General features: G+C 52.7%; 7 protein-coding genes and 2 non-coding genes across 9 annotated transcripts; 6 read left to right on the forward strand and 3 right to left on the reverse strand.

Moving 5' to 3' along the window:
* Positions 1 to 313: 313 nt before the first annotated feature.
* On the forward strand, positions 314 to 1,166 carry CLUP02_02653 (ribosomal protein S9/S16; the record flags this gene model as incomplete). Its single annotated transcript, XM_049281683.1, has 3 exons — positions 314 to 382; positions 511 to 582; positions 876 to 1,166. The coding sequence occupies 3 exons, from the start codon at positions 314 to 316 to the stop codon at positions 1,164 to 1,166; spliced, it is 432 nt and encodes a 143-aa protein (XP_049138826.1).
* Positions 1,167 to 2,311: 1,145 nt separating this feature from the next.
* Positions 2,312 to 2,406, reverse strand: CLUP02_tRNA067. The gene has a single exon. It is a non-coding gene; the product is annotated as a tRNA-Ile (tRNA).
* Positions 2,407 to 3,381: 975 nt separating this feature from the next.
* Positions 3,382 to 3,455, forward strand: CLUP02_tRNA036. Its single transcript has one exon. It is a non-coding gene; the product is annotated as a tRNA-Asn (tRNA).
* A 3,739-nt stretch (positions 3,456 to 7,194) lies between these two features.
* CLUP02_02654 (uncharacterized protein) lies at positions 7,195 to 7,497 on the forward strand (the record flags this gene model as incomplete). Its single annotated transcript, XM_049281684.1, has 2 exons — positions 7,195 to 7,227; positions 7,303 to 7,497. The coding sequence occupies 2 exons, from the start codon at positions 7,195 to 7,197 to the stop codon at positions 7,495 to 7,497; spliced, it is 228 nt and encodes a 75-aa protein (XP_049138827.1).
* A 49-nt stretch (positions 7,498 to 7,546) lies between these two features.
* On the forward strand, positions 7,547 to 9,352 carry CLUP02_02655 (CFEM domain-containing protein; the record flags this gene model as incomplete). The annotated part of the gene is made up of 7 exons (XM_049281685.1): positions 7,547 to 7,648; positions 7,698 to 7,839; positions 7,898 to 8,179; positions 8,232 to 8,299; positions 8,364 to 8,746; positions 8,799 to 8,891; positions 9,061 to 9,352. 7 exons carry the CDS (start codon positions 7,547 to 7,549, stop codon positions 9,350 to 9,352), a joined length of 1,362 nt encoding a protein of 453 aa, XP_049138828.1.
* Positions 9,353 to 10,059: 707 nt separating this feature from the next.
* CLUP02_02656 (uncharacterized protein) lies at positions 10,060 to 10,474 on the forward strand (the record flags this gene model as incomplete). The annotated part of the gene is made up of 2 exons (XM_049281686.1): positions 10,060 to 10,111; positions 10,167 to 10,474. The coding sequence occupies 2 exons, from the start codon at positions 10,060 to 10,062 to the stop codon at positions 10,472 to 10,474; spliced, it is 360 nt and encodes a 119-aa protein (XP_049138829.1).
* Positions 10,475 to 11,704: 1,230 nt separating this feature from the next.
* On the forward strand, positions 11,705 to 12,464 carry CLUP02_02657 (uncharacterized protein; the record flags this gene model as incomplete). Its single annotated transcript, XM_049281687.1, has 3 exons — positions 11,705 to 11,801; positions 11,956 to 12,326; positions 12,429 to 12,464. The coding sequence occupies 3 exons, from the start codon at positions 11,705 to 11,707 to the stop codon at positions 12,462 to 12,464; spliced, it is 504 nt and encodes a 167-aa protein (XP_049138830.1).
* Positions 12,465 to 12,846: 382 nt separating this feature from the next.
* Positions 12,847 to 14,761, reverse strand: CLUP02_02658 (magnesium and cobalt transporter CorA; the record flags this gene model as incomplete). The annotated part of the gene is made up of 2 exons (XM_049281688.1): positions 12,847 to 13,015; positions 13,071 to 14,761. The coding sequence occupies 2 exons, from the start codon at positions 14,759 to 14,761 to the stop codon at positions 12,847 to 12,849; spliced, it is 1,860 nt and encodes a 619-aa protein (XP_049138831.1).
* A 1,090-nt stretch (positions 14,762 to 15,851) lies between these two features.
* Positions 15,852 to 17,371, reverse strand: CLUP02_02659 (uncharacterized protein; the record flags this gene model as incomplete). Its single annotated transcript, XM_049281689.1, has 2 exons — positions 15,852 to 16,961; positions 17,033 to 17,371. The coding sequence occupies 2 exons, from the start codon at positions 17,369 to 17,371 to the stop codon at positions 15,852 to 15,854; spliced, it is 1,449 nt and encodes a 482-aa protein (XP_049138832.1).
* Positions 17,372 to 17,661: the final 290 nt, after the last annotated feature.

Below are 17,661 nucleotides of genomic sequence, written 5' to 3' on the forward strand. Positions count from 1 at the left end.
GTAGATTCTCCACTATTCCGTTTTTATCCCAAAGCTGCCCGCGGGCTCGGCTGTGCCACAGAGGGCCCACACTAAGCGACTTCCACAATCGAGTACCAATTCCACATCACGTGCTTCACCCTCCCCACCCGGAGAATCATCGGTCGCACCAGCCACTAAACGGGCTCAAACCCCCAGCAGAAAGGGCACAACCCTTACTGAAATCCAACTCGCAAAATTTCGGTCTGAGTCTGTCTCCCAAAGCACCATAGACGCCTGCCTCACGATCGCGTTGCGAATTTCCTAACAGTCCCCCCTCCATCCCGCAGCAACCATGTCGTCCACCCAGACCGTCCAGTGCTTCGGCAAGAAGAGAACCGCCACCGCCGTTGCCCAGTGCAAGGTACGATAACGATAAATTCCTCCTCCCCGAAGCAAGAGACCAGCTCCGATTGAAGATTTGGCGAAGGAGGGGCGACGATGTTTTGGATACTTGGAAAATATGGAAGGCTGACTGTGTTTTGCGATTAGGCTGGCAAGGGCCTCGTCAAGGTCAACGGCAAGCCCCTCTCGCTTGTCCAGCCTGAGATCCTCCGCTTCAAGGTACGATTCTTTATCCCGCGCGAAACTCCGATAGAGACTTGGTCGGCAAGAGATGGAAATCTGGAATAGAACCCACGGCATTGAGGAAAGGGACGCATAGGGCGAGCGCTGCGATGCTACGCTCTGTTTACGGATGCGAAGAGTTGTGCGCAACGTAGCGCTCACCCTTTGCTTGCCGATTCGCGAAATCGGTTCGAGGAAGACGAGCGACCAGGGTTTAAACGAGAAACTCGCAATATCAAAACCTCATGAGCCCGAACGAGAAAGAAACTAACCCGTCTCCCGCACCGCAGGTCTACGAGCCCCTCCTCGTCCTTGGCCTCGACAAGTTCGCCAACATCGACATCCGCGTCCGCGTCACCGGTGGTGGTCACACTTCCCAGATCTACGCCATCCGTCAGGCCATTGCCAAGTCCGTCGTTGCCTACTACCAGAAGTTCGTCGACGAGCACTCCAAGAACATGCTCAAGCAGGCCCTCGTCCAGTTCGACCGTACCCTCCTCGTCGCCGACAACCGCCGGTGCGAGCCCAAGAAGTTCGGTGGTAAGGGTGCCCGCTCCAGATTCCAGAAGTCTTACCGTTAAACGGTACTCTTTCTGTTTTCTGGGAGAAGGTGTGGAACAGCCTGGGGAATTTGGGGGAATTTATGCGGCAGTCAACAAAAAACCTTGGGAAGGAAACTGTCGTGGTTTCCCGGGTCCGGTCAGCTTTTGGTGTTTCCCGCGAAAAATTTGGCAGTTACTGTTTTACGGGGGAGTCAAACGTGGATCAAAAGGATCTGGTTCCGTTCCTCTCCCTTTCTCGTTCGTCTTTCAAAGGAAATAAAGACTTTCGAAAAGGGCTGGACGGCCAGAGAGAGCATTCGATTTCCGGGTCGATGCACATTGCATGGCATGCCTCGCGGTATCGCTGCTTGGCTTGGTTTGTAAAGGGTCAGGCAGGCAAATGAAACATTGAAACTTCATGACACGGCGTTCTGGGCTCGAGCTATGCGTGTGCCGTGTTTCTTTTTAATTTCACTTCCTTCTAATCCTCCTTTCGTTGCACTCTATGGTATGGCTGGGAACGGTTGTGTCCATCACGCAAGGGTATGATGGTTCTCCAACGATGACATTCAACAATATCCCTACGTGTCCATGAACCCCCTCGATGCCGGTCGTGTCTACATGGTGTTCTATGCTCACTGAAGCCTCGCGGGCCAGCTTACTCGGCCTCGCTCTCCTGCCGCGTACTCACTCGGAATCAGTCGCAAAGTGTCCTCTTACCCCGCGACCTTCTTTGCGCGCATACCACCTCACCGGGCAACTAAAGAGTGCATCGGTCGAGACCATTCCCTACACGTTCAAGTTTACTCACTTCAATCCTACCTCCTGTCTTTATGCCATTCAAGTTCTGGCATCTGTCTTAAGCCCGGCTGCTATCTCATATCACTTCTCCAGCATCCCCTGGATGGCTAGTCATAGTCCTCCGTAGGCGGGGCTTCGAAGTCTGATACAAAGCGAAGCTCATCTGTCCCTGATTGCTCACCTTCAGCCACGGCCCGGTCCCTGAGTCCTTCGCGTGAGTCAACTCTTCAGCCTTGTTATCTGCTCAGTCACGTCCTCCCGACAAGGTTGCATAAGCACTGGCCGCACATACACCTTCGCCCACAACAGGAAACGAGTGGGCAGTCACCAGTGACACAAAAAGAGTATCTCTCGAGGTTCTCGTCATCAGGGGCAAAAGCTAATGATCAGTTGGAGGCTTGAACTCCCGGCCTTGGCATTACTCGACATCTCTGATGAGATATTAGTACCACGCTCTAACCAACTGAGCTAACCGACCAGCTGATTTGTTGCAAACCTTTGGGCTTGAAGCCCTAAAGGAAGGGCATCGTGAGATTGCCCCCCACCTTGAGGACAAGGGTGGTGGTGGTTTGTGAGAAAATGGGGGGCTTTGGTCCACTGAGTGCATCGGTTAGACGCTCGCAGCCTTTACAGTGCAGTGACTACTTGTAAGATGTGGGGATTGAGTGTGTGGTTTTGGATTTTATACCATGGGGACTGCCTCTTGGTATGGTGGTGATGTTGAGCCGGGCGTTTTGGTGTGGCTTGCATGCCTCAAGTGCGCCTGAAGCTCACAAGCGTTTTTGCCTTTAATTGACAAGACGGATTGTCGCAAGACCATTGAGGTCTTAGCAGTTATAACCTTACTTCCTAAGGATATTTCTGTACTCTAAGAGTCTATCTATTACATATAGCAATAATGTGTTTTTCATGATTCTCATGAAGCTCACCGTGAGACATGACACCCTGTAAAGTAAATCAATAAACTTCCCCCAATGAAGAGCCAGCATTAGCTGTCCACACTGCAACTTACAATAAGACAAGATGAAAGTTTGGGGAACCACACCTCGTTTGTTCATTCTATGCCCCTCAGCAATTCGATCCCCGAGAGTTGGAAAAAAATACCAAATATTGTGGCCGTATTTACTCATACTCTTTCCGAATACATCTCTTTGACAACCCGGCCATGCTCTTAGAACACAAAGTCGGATTCGTTCCCCAAACCGAGCCCATTCGAGCCACCATGCACCTGCGTGAATCTCACCCACCACGTGGGTCAACAAATTGAGTCACCACCAATCACCATTCCCGGCCCCTTCGCACCATGACACCGATTCCTCGAAGATCCGCGCATCTCAGACCCGCCCTCTAGGGCTTGAAACAACGCACAACTGGCTCGCCTTAGAGAAGACCAACTTAAGCACTCAACTCGCCGCTCCCTGCAACAACAGCCCAACAGCTCAGTTCGAGCTAATCCCCGATGGCACAATTGGCTAGCGCGTCAGACTGTTAATCTGGAGGTTGGTGGTTCGAGCCCACCTCGGGGAGAAGCAGTGGTTGAAGTCCACCTGGGAACTTTCTCTTTTGTCATTTTTGCATGTTGACATGTTTGGAAGTGTTCATTGCCTTGCTTTGTCGGTATCCTTGCTTGTTTACCATTGTTGTTGCTGTTGTTCGTTTCGAAATTTTGCAAGCCTCAACCGCCTCAAAGTTTAACGGCGCTGAGCTGACTTGGAGTTGGAGAATTTCGACTTTTCTGTCTTGGTCACAACGATCCGACCGAGACTCAAGCATAGACTCAAGCAAAGTAAAGATCCACGACGAAATCGCACCCAATCTGGACTATTCTTGTAGACATTATCGTTTTTCTGCCTCCTCCCATGAGGGGGTTTCCCGTTGTATGAGACACCAGAACAAAGTAAACGCCTGTGACCCGTAGCCCGCGTCCTTCATTCAGCCTGCTTCCTCGCCTTATACTCAACTTCGAGCAGAGAGTGGTATAGTGAAATCTCAACCTCTCCAGCAGCGGAGCAATCTACGGGGAAGTGGCTTCGGTTGTGTTCAACGTTAGTGTCTTGATTCTGATCGGCCGACTTGCCTCCGAGTCCAGATGCCTGCCAAGAAGGGTCTTCAGGATCATGTCTGTCAGCCATGATGCGCTGCAGCATGATATCTCTGGCTCTTAGAGATCACTTGAGGCCAATCGGCTGCTTTCGGAGGTCGATTCTTTTCGATTTTCTGCATTTATGCTGCATGTGTGGGGTCGGCACGGTGTGGTCAACATCCTGTCTATCGACGTCGTGTTGTCGGAGCTGTCGGCAGTGATGCATTCGCTGCGATAATGGAGAGTCCTTCAGGCTTCAAACAAGAATCTTCTCTCATGAAGATGCCAGAGCAAAGATGAACGATGATGCATCGAATGTTCTTCCCGGTGACGCTTGCCTCGTAGCGTTGTATGGATCGGGGTGCTGGTGACTTTCCAGTCCGGTGTCTCCAGAATTGAGTAGAACAGCTATGTCTGAAGTAACTCTAGAGCTGTTTACCGACTGTGTGTGACATCACGGAAGTCAGCCTAGTCGACAGGTCGATAGCCTCATAGCGACAGCGACAGCGTTAACGACTTACACGGAACTCTTTGTTGCGAAGGTGAAGCTTTGGATGGAAGAAGGGCATTTTCGCCTAGTCCTCTGCCAGACCTGGTCGACCTTACTGGCTGACGAGAGGGGATCTTTGTGAACCTCCCTGGCCGGGCAAGCCTCTGTGCGACGAGCATCAATAGGCCAAGGGAAACGTAGGCGTAGATGGTCAGAAATAAGATGGAGCGACTGAAGGTCCGGCCTTCGTAATCGGTAAACAGTGCTTCTGACATCGTTCGTTAAATTTGTTCATGCAAGACCAATAGAGACGAATCTCTTCTGTCTACAGCTTCCTCTCAGAACCTTATATAGTAGTCTATAGGCAGGATTGTTGAGTCTTCTGTTGTCAGGTCGACAGCATCCAATATTCATTGGGGCGCGTCTTGTGCCAGTCCGGACGATTCTCCCAGTAACCCCGCCGATCTCAGTGTCATCAGGTCAAACAAGTGGTAAGTTTGCTGCAACCTGAGGGAGCCGGGCGGTTGTCGTGACCACCTCGCAGTGCGCGGCCACCGAGGAGAAAAACCCATCTCTGTGAGGGTTTCCCGGCCACAGCAGAAAACAAGTGTACCGTTTCGGCTCCCACATTGGCCGAGAAACATGCCGAGCCCGGGTTCGAAGCATTCGATGTCATCATGGATGATCTTGAGAGTTGAACAGAATAGTATTGGCTTGGTGTAGCGGTCTGCCTCGTTCGGTCAGAATGACTTCAGCTGCTGGGTGCCGGCAGAGCAGCTCTGACAAGGCCCAAGCGGATGGACTGAAGATGAACATGCGATGAATCACAAAAAGGAAAAGAAAAGAAGCCGCTTATTCAATCATGGATTCCATGCCTCAGACTTCACCGAGGCTGCCGTGCAATCTGGGTTGCTCACAACTTGCATCGTCTTAGTCTACTCCCATGGTTCCGAAGATCGTGACTCGATGTTAGATCTAAGTTTGTGTACTTGAGAGGTTTAGACCAAATTCAGCTCGAATAAATTACCATTCAGTCCATTCAGGCTGATATATGGCGGCCGTTGTAGATATCACAACCGGCGGCTCGCTTCATCCGACTCGCAGTCACCCGAGACATCGGGCCCGATGGACCCACTTTCGGGTCAGACACAGGCCCGTTCAATGGCCGGACCGTGGACGGGAGCAGACAAGTCAACTAATATCACTAGGCTGGGTTACAATCATTGTCCAGGCCATTTCCATTTCTCATAACAATCAAAAATAGATGGGCGGCTCCACAGATCTATGAAAGGTTCTCGACGCCTCGAGCTTGCCTCTCCGAGTTAGTAGTCACCTCACTGCTGGCTTCTCGGACCTTGCCCCGAATGGATGTAAAAAGTTCGCGTGGTAAATCCATACAGAAACTCCACTCAACTACAGAAGAAAACGGTCAAGGGTTTGGTAATAGTCGGAGTTGCACTTCGGAGGGGACTTTCCGCTTGAATTATTCGCCTCTTTAGGGCTCGATTTCTAAGCGACGTTGACGCTTGTTACGTCGGTGGAACAAAGGAAGCGAGCCTGGACGCTGTAGTATCAATGGTGCGTGAAAGCGAAGTGTTAGCCCGCGAAAAGTCCTTTGATGATCCTGTGGCCTTGTGGGGATTCTAGTTCGCCGGCTAGGGGGGATGATGATTTTGGCTTGCTCAGGAAAACCCGGGAACCTGGAGCTGCGTGGCTTCCTCGCTTAAGTGTTTTCTCGGATGCTGAACCAGAAACGGAAAGTCAATGGCTGGTCTAATTGTCTAGATAAGCCACGCCATGTGTTCATTGACTTTGGATCGATTTATTTGCATGTCTTCTCGTTGCCAAAAGGCACCGGCAAGACTGGGTAACGGCAACATGAATTGTAAGTTGCATTTTCAACGCTTCCTGAGGTCTTGGTCAGGTTGTACAGGAATGTGGAACGGAACGATCATACTGTCCCGGAAACCTGGAAATTTTAGCTCATGCAGTAAGACATTTAGTTCTCTATTGGTATGCTGCAAAATTCACACCGGACCATGGTCGTACACGGACCACAAGATATCACAACGCGGGATCAGCTCGTGTGACATCGTGGGATTTTGAGATCCAAGGTCATGCCCAATACTGCGATTGTCGTCCGAGCCATCCAATGAACCGCCGAAGTACTGCCAGTCTGACAACATTGATCCCACCAACATCAAGTCCCTAATGCATCTTGATTCACATGCCAAGTTAGATCGAGACCGCGAACGGCATTCCTCAAGTGAGCAGACATTCCCAGCTTGACGCAAACGTCAAGGTGCCCCTGAGGACCTGCACACAGCCAAGGCCTAGCTCATCTTTGGCTGCATGCTAGCCACGCCGATCTCCCATCCAGAGCGTCCGAGCTCTATGCCCTAGGAAGCAGCCTTGGCTTCCCCTAGCGGCATCCATTGAGCACGACCAACCAATCTCGAGCTGTGATATCCTTGCCAGGCTCACGATGGTCTCAGCCGTGGCGCCCTCTCTGGCATCTGCTAGTGAAAGGGACAAACCAATATGAACTGACGCGCATTTACCGAGTGAACTAGTCGAGACACTGTCGACACACCTCCCGAAAACGCGAGGTCCAGCGTACCGCGTACCACTGCCGGGAAGACCTTCATTGCCTGCCGTGCCTCCCGACTGCAGCGAGCTGGTGCAACGCTCTGATGTACCAAGAGGAGGGTAGCCACTTCCTCGATGTGGGATCCCTTGGGAGCTGCCTAGCTAAGAACTAGTTTAGTGTCTTTGCTAGAAAGGCGGAATGACAGCCGTAGGGCGAACTTCCCGTGGTAAGACGTCTTCACTACGGTTCGTCCATGCCACCTTTCTCTCTCCTCATATCCCCACGTTGGTCAACAACATGGCCAAGACCACTTTCTTGGACCCTTCGTCAAAGTTTTGAGTACCTGATCAACCTCTCCGGCTTCAGATTCCGACGTCAATTCGCGGACGACCCTGCTTGGGTTTGAGAGGCTTGCAGGACATCATCATCGTCCATCCTAAGTCGCTCCTTTCACGATGTCTGCTACCCGTCTCTTCTTCTTGCTCGCTTGCTTCCTGGGCCTTGGAAGTTTCGTCGCCGCGTCAGATATCTCGTATCAGGGCATCCCCAGCTGTGCCGTAAGCTTATTTCCCACTGACATCCCTTAGCGATGGAATGTGCTGACAGATGCAGATCAAATGTATCTTCCAGGAGATCGGCCATTCGTCCTGCCCCTTAACGGATCAAAAATGCATGTGTAACGATAACGTTTTGGCGGGATACGTGCAGGTATGCGTCGAGGCAAATTGCACTGTCATGGAGATGCTCGGTAGGTTACGGAGCCAGGTTCCTTAGTGAAGATGTTAAGGCTCATCGAATATCTACAGCGGCACGCAATTCGTCATTGGCTGCCTGTGGTGATGCCCCTGCTCAGCAGGATACCGTCATGGCGTGGTTCAGGGCGGTTCTTTTCGCCCTACCAACCTTTTTCATAATCGTGCGAATGGTGAACAAGTTTCTAAAGCTGTCGCCTTGGGGTTGGGACGACACAACCATCGTCATAGCCTATGTATGTTATGCAGAAATCCACCCTCTCTCATTCCCTCGACAAGTTTCCCTGACAATCACAAAGGCCGTACTAGCAGCTTTCCTGCCAGCAGCATATCTTGGTAAAGCTCAGATTCCGACTAATGAAATGTATCCTCTAACGTCTTCGTATAGCCGAACAAACTGGTGCAGGAAGAGATATATGGGCACTGTCAGAAAACCAAATTACTGATTTTCTTTTGGTAAGGCCGCATCATCAATGCATCTTTGCTTGATTACCTCATGGAGTAAAACTGACTGTGCCAGCTATTTATCATATTCGGTATGCTCTATATGACCTGCCTAGCCTTTATCAAGGCCTCGATCATATTTCTATACCTGCGAATCTTCCCCGACGAAACCTTCCGCCGAATACTTTGGTGTACTCAGCTGTTCAACCTTCTTCTTTGGATCGCTTTCATCGCCGGTACTTTCGGCTCTTGTCAGCCCTTGCACTTCTTCTGGCATGGATGGAAAAGAGATATGGAGGGCAAATGCTTCAACTTGAACGCCTTTGCCATGTGCCATGGCGCATTGAACGTGGCTCTGGATGCATGGATGCTAGTACTTCCAGCAACTCAAGTCTATTCGCTGAGAATGCAGCGCAAGCAGAAGCTGGGTGTGATGTTGATGTTCAGCGTAGGAGTTTTGTGAGTACCACGAAGCTGACATGCGATAATGTTGCTGACTGATAGTTTAAAGTCTCACTGCCGTTAGTGCCTATCGAATCAAGGCCCTTCTCATCTTTGCGACATCATACAACGTCACAGGCAAGTCCGAAACAAGGGACTCACCGTCAGCTATGCACAGTACTGACAGCAACCGCAGCCGACTCATTCCAGAGCTCTCTCTGGTCCAACATCGAGCTATGTGTTGGCATATTCGTGTCTTGCCTTCCGAGCACACGTCAAGTCTGGAGGAAACTACTCCCTAAGATCCTCGAAGTAACACACCTGTCTTCGAGATCAGCTAGAATGTCTAGATCAGCAAAGGGTTCACACTCTGCCAGCCAAGCCTCACGATCGGCAGCGGACCCCAATGAACGACCGCGACTCGTGTCTTACGAGGAGTCCTCCATAGCGCATCTAGTCGGAGACTTCAACGATATCGACCTCAATAACCTCAGCGATGCGAGCCCGATGGAGAGAGACCCGCCGAAGACGCCTAAAAACAATGTCGTGTTACAGAAGGATCCTGTATCAGGAGGCTCAAGAAGTAGTGATGGAGTCATGAGCCAGAAGGGCTGGGATGAATGAACCCATGAAGGGTTTGAGGATGATTATTCAATAAGAGTTGTATTTTCGACCTCGGCGACACTCCCGGTATATAGCCTATCTACGATAGCTCCGGAGATGCATGAGGTTGTTATGTGACAAGCTGCTCTTGTCACATTGTCATGCGACTTCATGACACAGGGATGCAATGAAGGGCTACCTAGGCGGGCTGAGGATACCCGAGAGAGAGTACACAGCTTGAACACGCAATGGGGACGTGTTGTCGAGACTCAGCGGGAGGCAGACGAGTTGTTTTGCAGACTGCAACTTCTGCTCGGGATACCCAGAGCGACTGTCTGCAGCCTTCGTCAGATAAGGACGGGTTTTGCCTCAATCTTCTTCCGTAACGGGAAAACCCAGTAGAGATACCACCATACTTACATTTCCATACACAGCTAGAGTTAGTCAATAAAACACCAGCAATAGGTGTGTCTTCACCCGCATGATGCCGATCAGGATAAATCTATACGAGTTGACGAGGCGCTGGACATGCTCATTGACGAATGATCATCAACCAATCATAGACCCTTTGGTTGTCGATCGCTCAGCTAGCAAAGTCTAGGCTGAGCTGAGGTGCTTCGCCACCAAAGTTCCAAGACCATAGAAGAGGGGCTGAAGTTTGCCCATGCTAGGGTTCGTCATCCTCTATCTTCACTTCTCTCCAAAAGGCAAAGGCCAGAACCATCAAAATGGCACAGCAGGGAGGCACTTATCGCAGCACCCAAGGCATGTTTTCCTCAAGTCACTCTTACTCCATCGTATTCAGAGATTCATTTCGACTGACTGTTGAAATCAGAGGAAAAGCCGTCCGTCAAGGAGAGATCCAGCCCCAATCCTCCAACGCAAAGTCGATGCGACGAAAGGAAGCGGAGCGAGGAGGATTGGGAAATTGTCAAGAATCCTAAAGATGAACCACCAGAGCGACAGATTCGAGGCTTCCATAGTAGCTTTGACCTGCAGCTTGGTTGGGGCAAATGGAAGTTTAGCGCTTTGAGTTGGGAGGTGAACGCTGGGAGTCAGCAGTGTGATCATCACCAGCGGCAGGATACTGGCCGGAATTCGGTCGCAGATGGGGGGAAGGAGGATGATAGTGGGAAGCGATGAAATTAGCAACTAGAAGGCTGCCAGATTCTACAATCTCACTCGACTCCTCGAGCATGGTCGGCATGGAAGCTGGTGTACCTGCTTTACTTGCATTACATCGTCCGCCTCTGAGAGTTCAAGTTTACACTTCTTATAACGAAGATTGAGTACAGAAAAGCTCCGTTTTGCCAATGCGATTAGATTCGACAGATTCCTGGATAGGAAAGGTAGATGCCAATCGTCGCTATGGGGCGGTAACTTCAACAAGACCACCTCGCCGCCGGTTAACCCCGTTTTGAAGGCTCAGATCAAAGCTTGGTTTGGGACATTTAGTGATCTCAACACATCTATAATACTTCAGAATAGCCGGGTCGGCTATGAAGGACCGAGGGGCAGGCATATGAGGTCAAATGGTTGAGAATTCCTCGCCTTGTCTTTCGTACACGAACCCCTAGAGTGCTAGAAAGACAAGAGAATAACCACTTTGTCCACATGTAGATATGTTGCACAGAAATTTAGTCCATGAGAACCCAAGGGTCCAGGTTTAACCCAGACAATCGCCCAGCCAGACAAATCGAATCTCAATCCGGTTTACAGCGCCTCTAATCAGATGAACCGTTCGCTCTCAAGAGACAAAGTTCAAAATTAGGCTTATGGAAATGTAGCTTTCATAGAACCCAAGAGTGGGAAGTCGAACAGCACTTCTCCAAGAGCCGCCGCCAACAGACACAACCAAATTTGACCAAGCACACATTAAAAAGTATTGACAACTCAACTTCAGTAATCACGTCGCGAACTTATTTCCCCTTTTGAATTAATAGTAGAAAAAAGGAGCGATACTTTACTCCTTTTCTCCTCCCTTTGTCGGGTGTGACCAACACTTATACCCACTGACTCGTTTGCCGTGAGCAGACCAACTTAATATAAATTGCATACGAGGGGGGATGGACAACGCCAAAACGACGAATGACCAATTCCTCGGGTCCCACTCAACGTCCACCGGCATCTGCATATAGAGTTCATACTTAATAAAACCTCTTTAGATTTAGTTTGCTTGGCAGAGCATCGTAGGGCTTTCGGTCTTTTATAAACCCATGATCGTCACCCCCCGAAGGTACCGAAACGGCGGGATGAACTCCCGCGTGGGCGGGTACAAAAGAGAGATTGATTCCCGTTGTTGTGTCCAAGTGGACTCGATAGAAACCTGACTTACCAACGGACATACATATTCACGATATTCTCACGACAAACATGTACGCCTCTATTCTTCTGACCTCTCTGCTCGCCGCCGGCGGTGCCCACGCTGCCGTGGCGCAGGGCTCATGGGGCGTTCGCGCAGACTACTCCCGTACGTAACAACACCCCCCCTACTTCCATCCGAACTCCAACCTCCCGGCCTGCTCGGCCGTAGACGAAAGGATAGATCGCGGGTGAAACTTGGGATGACCTCAACCCCAACCCATCCACCACACCACTGACTAACCCAACCCCCCCTACAACAGGCTGCGACGCCGCAACCCCCCTAGAAGTCGTCCTCGACGGCGCCCAAAGCAGCTCCTCCCCCTCGGCCAACATCACAGACTTCTCCATCGCCTCCCCCTTCTCCGGCTCCCTCGTCATCAAGGTCGCCGGCGCCGTCGGCTACGGCAGCCCGTACCCGCCCCAACAGGTCGGCGTCGAGGTCTTCGCCGCCGCGACGGCGGGCGACCCGGGCGTGTGGGCGAACGCGACCGTGACGCCCGGCGTCGGGCAGCCTGCTTCCGTGGCGCAGATTGCGTGGAACACGAGGAGCGATGTGGCTGTTGCGCCCAAGGAGGGTGAGACGGTTTCGCTGGAGACGATCTTTGATGGTGGGAGCCTGGTTGTTTATTACGTGAGTTTTTTTCCCACCCTCTTATCGCCCCTTGAATTTCATGGTGTGCTTTTTTTTGTTGGTTGTGAGGAATGGGTTTGCTGATACAGTGTGATGATGTAGTGCGGTCTTCCTGAGGCTGGTGGACCTGTTGCATGAAGGGGGGATGCTGGTATGATCGGATGAAAGTGGGATACACGACTCGAAGTTGGTTAGATTTTGAGGGTTGAATAGAGATGCCTCTTACCCCATTGCCTACCTGTTGGTCTCATATGAGCCCAAGAAAGAAACCAAAGCGAACCACTCTCCCAAATTCCCGCCCACTTTCGCTTCTCACGTGTGGAGGAATCTCGAATTATCGTAGCGACGCTCAAAAGCCCGCTCAATTGAAGCTCTAGTATTGGGCAGTGGTATGCGGGAAGATCTAAATCGGGTCTAAAATAGAAAGTAGGGGGTATCACAATACACAAGCATGACAGGAGACCAACAGTCACGACCAAGGCCTCGAACTCGAAGGAAAGCGGTGGCCGGGGCGGGGTTCCTAATCCCTCTTGGCCCTCCTCTTTGCCCTTCGCGCCCTCTTTTTGTTCTGCTTCTTTCTCTCGGCGCTGATTTTCCTCTTCTGCCAAAACGACTCGAGCCACGCCCAGATCCAGGAGCGCATCATGATGATGATTGTGCAAAAGACTACAGGGCAGGCAATGACCCAGCTGTTTTCTTGGTTAGTATAATAGCTGCGGAGCGAAAGGGGTGGTCTTAACGTACAAGAATTGAATGCCCATTGGGTTCTGGATATCCGGAAACTTTTCAAAGTTTTGTCCAAAGTACCCAGTCAAGAAGGTTAGGGGCAGAAATATAATGGTAATGATGGTCAACTGCTTCATGCTCTCGTTCTGGTTCGCCGAGATGGTGTTGAAGATGAGATCAATCAGGTTATCGGCGGACCGCTTGATCTGCTGCATGGATTCGGTGATTATGACACAGTGATCGAGCACGTCGCCGAGGTACGTGTGCGTGAGCGGCGTGACGATGACGCCGCTAGCTGGATTGCGTAGCTGGCGCGCCGCCTCGTCCTGTGACAGCTCAGTGCGGTGATCGCGCAGGACGTTGACGAGGTTGTCGATGGGGTTGAGAAAAGTGAGCATCTTGTTAATCTCGCTGACGCAGATGTAGAGGCTGCGGGTCTGCTTGATGCTCGGGCTCGTGAGGACGTCGAGCTCGAGGTCGCCAATGACGTCGCTGTAGACGGCCGTCAGGGGGATGGCGAGGTCGATGATGGCGTCGATGATGGCCTGGACGACGAGGGAGGCGTCGCAAGACTGGCGGAGGATGGTGGAGGGATCGCCGAGGCGGACGGTGATGGGGCGCTCAATGTCCTCGGCCGACATCTCGAAGAAGGAGATGACTGTGTTGTCCGAGGTCAGGAAGATGGCGACCTGCTCGGCGGAGACGGCGAGGCCGCGCGACATGAGGGAGGAGTGGCGCTCCATGTACTCTGTGCGGACCTCGTTGGCCGAGGCGTGGTAGCGCTGGAGGGTGCGGACAAAGGCTGTCTCCTTGAGCTGGGAGAGCTCGCTCATGTTGCGGTTCAGCTGGGCCCCGTAGCCGCTGCCGTCGCCCTGCGTGACAATGGTCGGTCTGCCGGCCCTCTGCCTTCCCGTCTCTGGGTCTGGTCTCGGCTTGCCGCCCATGGTAAAGGCGCGCTTCAGCTTCTTCATACCCTTACCGGACTTTGCAGTCTTTACGCTCGCTACGTCGTCCGAATCGTCGTCGCTGCTGCTACTACTGCTGCTGTCGTCGTCGAGAAGGAGAACGAGCTTCTGCAGCGTCATGACGATGAAGGCGTGGTTGGCGTACCAGTCGGCCTTTGTGCGGTTCCTCGTGTTCATAATATCTTCGATGGCGAGCTTGTGCAGCTTGTAGTACTTTCCGCAGGCCTGAATGACATCCCAGCTGAGGCCGTTGATGTTGATCCAGCGGCTCTGGACCCACGGCTCCTGGGGTTTCCGCAGGAAGTCGACAAACTCTTCATTCCTAAACTTGTGTTGAACCATGTTGCCCTGGCTGAAGTCGAAGACAGAGATGTCGCACTCGGCACGGAGGGCGGGCATGGAAGCGTGGCCGCCATCCGACTTGTTGGGATCGAAGCCGGGCTCGGAGCCGGGTTGCCAGCCGGGGCGAGACATCTCAAAGTCTCCGTAGTCTTCTACCGGCTTGAAGGTGCCTGCGCGGCGCCGCATAGGGGATATGTTCTGGTCGGTAGAGGCGCGGGTCAGAGGTGCGCCGACATCATTAGGAGCGGCGACTCGCACGCGCGCCGTGGGCGAGGTCGGGGAAGCGGCATGGTCGCGGGTATCGATTTGTAAGGACGGGAATCGGACGGTGCGCGCGTTGTCGTCGGGTTCGCTGATTGTCTTGGACACTGGTGCGCCGAAGGAGTCGGTATCGGGAGACATGACTATCGCACACCCCCCCGGGTCGGTGAGGCAGAGTAGATGTGGTGATGAGGGGTGGAGAGAAGATGGGAGAGATCGGCCGGCCGGTTGGTAGGTAGTTCAAGACATTAATATTTCGAGAAACGAAGCTTTTTGTCGCGTGGCGCTTGGTACGCTAGGGGTTCAGGAACCGCAACGGCGTAAAGCTTGGCTCGGACGGAGGAGACAAGAAAAGGAAAAATGGCAAGTTTCGCGTTGGTCGTGGCGTCAAATCGTTAAATCAGCACTGAGCGTCGCAGAATGGCGTCCTTCAGCCGCATCTAGCAAGGTCGTTTTCTCTGGCAGTGTACGTGAGATGTAGTCCGAGCATCTCAATTGGGCGAGACGAGTTGCGATGGCTGACTAGAGGGTGAGACTAGACGAATATGGATGGATGGGTGTCCGTAGATGAATGGATGGACTGAGAGATGTTGGTGGCTGCAGAAACGTGGGATGGTTTGATGTTGTGTGACGCCGGCAGAAGAGAAGCGAAGCGAAGTGACCACTTCCTCGGCACATTCTCCAGGAGAAAGCAAAGCAGGGCAGGTTAGGGATCGGTAGTCACGATGAACCCCCTAATGACGTCGCTTGGCAGTACAGTAAATTGTACGAATACAGGTAACAACTCCACTAATTACTTCCACCATCCGCTATTGGACGATACAGCGGGTGACAGCGATTAAGCTCTCGGCTGGTGCCGGTTATCCGCGTCAAGCTTCCCCTGCTGCAATGATCACCTCCAGATGACCCAGTCCGGACTCTAGCCTTGACCCATCAGACTGGAAAGTAATGTCAAGCTTTTGGCTAGCGGTCGTGGTCCATATCTCGGAACTTGAATGCCGACTGGTGTTGGCAGACTTTGACCTTGGGAAGAATCATGTCCTATTCTGTCTCTTACATTGCTGATGATCGTCTAATTCCATGTACTTTCCAACCTGACCAATTTCCCATATAAAGATGCCCGGGTAATCCAATCCCAAATATAAATGTCGTCAACGACGAAGAAAAGAAGTATACCACATGAGTAAGATCACACAAATATGAAGCTACTCAGACAAACATACCGTGTCCTCTAAGCAACAATCTTGTACGTCTCACTATTGTCCCCCTTACAAGCAGCCGTGACCAAACGTCCCTGACTCCCAGGGACAACGCACGTAGCCGCATCATTCACAGGCGACCACAAGAAGCTGTCCCCAAAGACCTTGACCAGCTGCCCGGTATTCGTAAGCCCCTCGCCCGCAGCACGACCTCCACACGAGAAAAGCGTGACCGTGTCGCCGTCCGCCCGCCGCCCGTCAGTGCTGACGCACCCATTGGTCAGGCTGCTGACAATCAGCATCGCCCCATCCTTACCGTCGTTGTGCTTCCCCTTGGAAATCACGTCAAACTGCTGGTTGGGCGAGGCCTTGTCGCACGCCGCCACGGCGACGGGGATGAGGTTCTGACGGAAGTCGCCGGCGGTAGGGTCAATGGAGAGACACTGCCCGTTGGGCGCCTGGATGGCCACCTTTGTGAAAGCGCGGGTGGCCGTGTCGTCGAAGGCGTTGGCTTCGGCTGCGGCGGTCGGGTTCAGGGTGCCGCCGGCGCGGGAGACGGGGACGGGCGAGGTGGGATTCGCGGCGGGGATGTTCCCCTTCTCGCCGTTTCCGGCGGCTGGGGCTGAGGAGACGACGGGCTGTGCTACCACCGGAGCGGACGTTGCCTCGGGTTTGGCGGTCGCGACGGGGGCATTGCCCTGGCCGGGCTTGATCGTGGTCGTTAGCGTCATGGTGACGGTCTCATCGGTGTCATCGCATCCGGCGGAAGGCTTCCCCGTCACAACTGCCGCTGCTGTCGTGGTCGGCGCAGGCTGCTGAGCACCGTTATCCGCCCCATTGCCAGTTCCGTTACCTCCTGCGCCGGCTCCTCCACCGACTAACCCAGGCTTGCCGCCAAAGGCAAAAGACTGGGCCTTGTCGTCGGCGTTGCAGTCTGCAATGTCCACCACCTTGCCCTTGACCGCAAAACACTTGCCCTTCTCATTCTTGGGCTGGAAGGTCGAGGGCCCCGCTCCGCTGTCTACGGCGAAGAGCTGAGAGTCCGTCACCAGGCCCTCGCCTGCTGCGCGTCCGCCGCAGGAGAAGAGGTTGACCTGGTTACCCGCCGCGCGACGGGGATCAAAGTTGAAGCACGCTTGCGTCTATAATCATGAATCAGTATCGTCTTCCGCTTTGGGAACCCACATGAAGGGGTTACAGGGAGTGAACGTACCAGAGTGCTGACGATGAGCATTGAGTTGAGCTGATTATTGTGCTTTCCAGCAGTGATGACATCCCAACCCTGGCCGTCCGTCGCTCCGCAATCAGCTACCTGGATCGGGGTGAGGTTCGCCCGGAAATCTCCAGATAACTTGTCGACGAAGAGACACTTGCCGTCAGCTGTCTTGATCTGGACGTCGGAAAAAGCGCGCGTGGCGGTGTCGTCGCGGGGGTGTGCCTCCTTTGTGGCCTCCTCGTCGAGCTCCGTGACAGCTCTGCGCTGGAGGGCGAGAGGGCTGGCGGACACGAGAAGTGTGGCGTAAGCCAGAAAAGTTGCGGTTTGAGAAATCATGATGATAAGTGAAAAGAGATAAACCTGTAGTAAATGAGCGTATGGGAAAAGAATGAAAGCCTGCACAGCAGGGTGTGTTGTCAATGAAACGAAGGAAGACGGAAAGAGGAAAGACACGTAAAGAAACCACGATATCACCAAAGTCGTTGCAGCAGTATCGAAGGTGAATGCTTCATGTCAGAGAACAGGACGGCAGATGGACCCTTATACTCGGCCCTTGACGAAGACCAGCCCATCTGTCGCCTGTCATCCGTCATCCATCACCCGTCACTGAGCATCCAAGCGCCATC

The sequence above is a fragment of the Colletotrichum lupini genome, chromosome 2 (assembly GCF_023278565.1).
Source record: "Colletotrichum lupini chromosome 2, complete sequence".
Lineage (NCBI taxonomy): Eukaryota > Fungi > Ascomycota > Sordariomycetes > Glomerellales > Glomerellaceae > Colletotrichum > Colletotrichum lupini.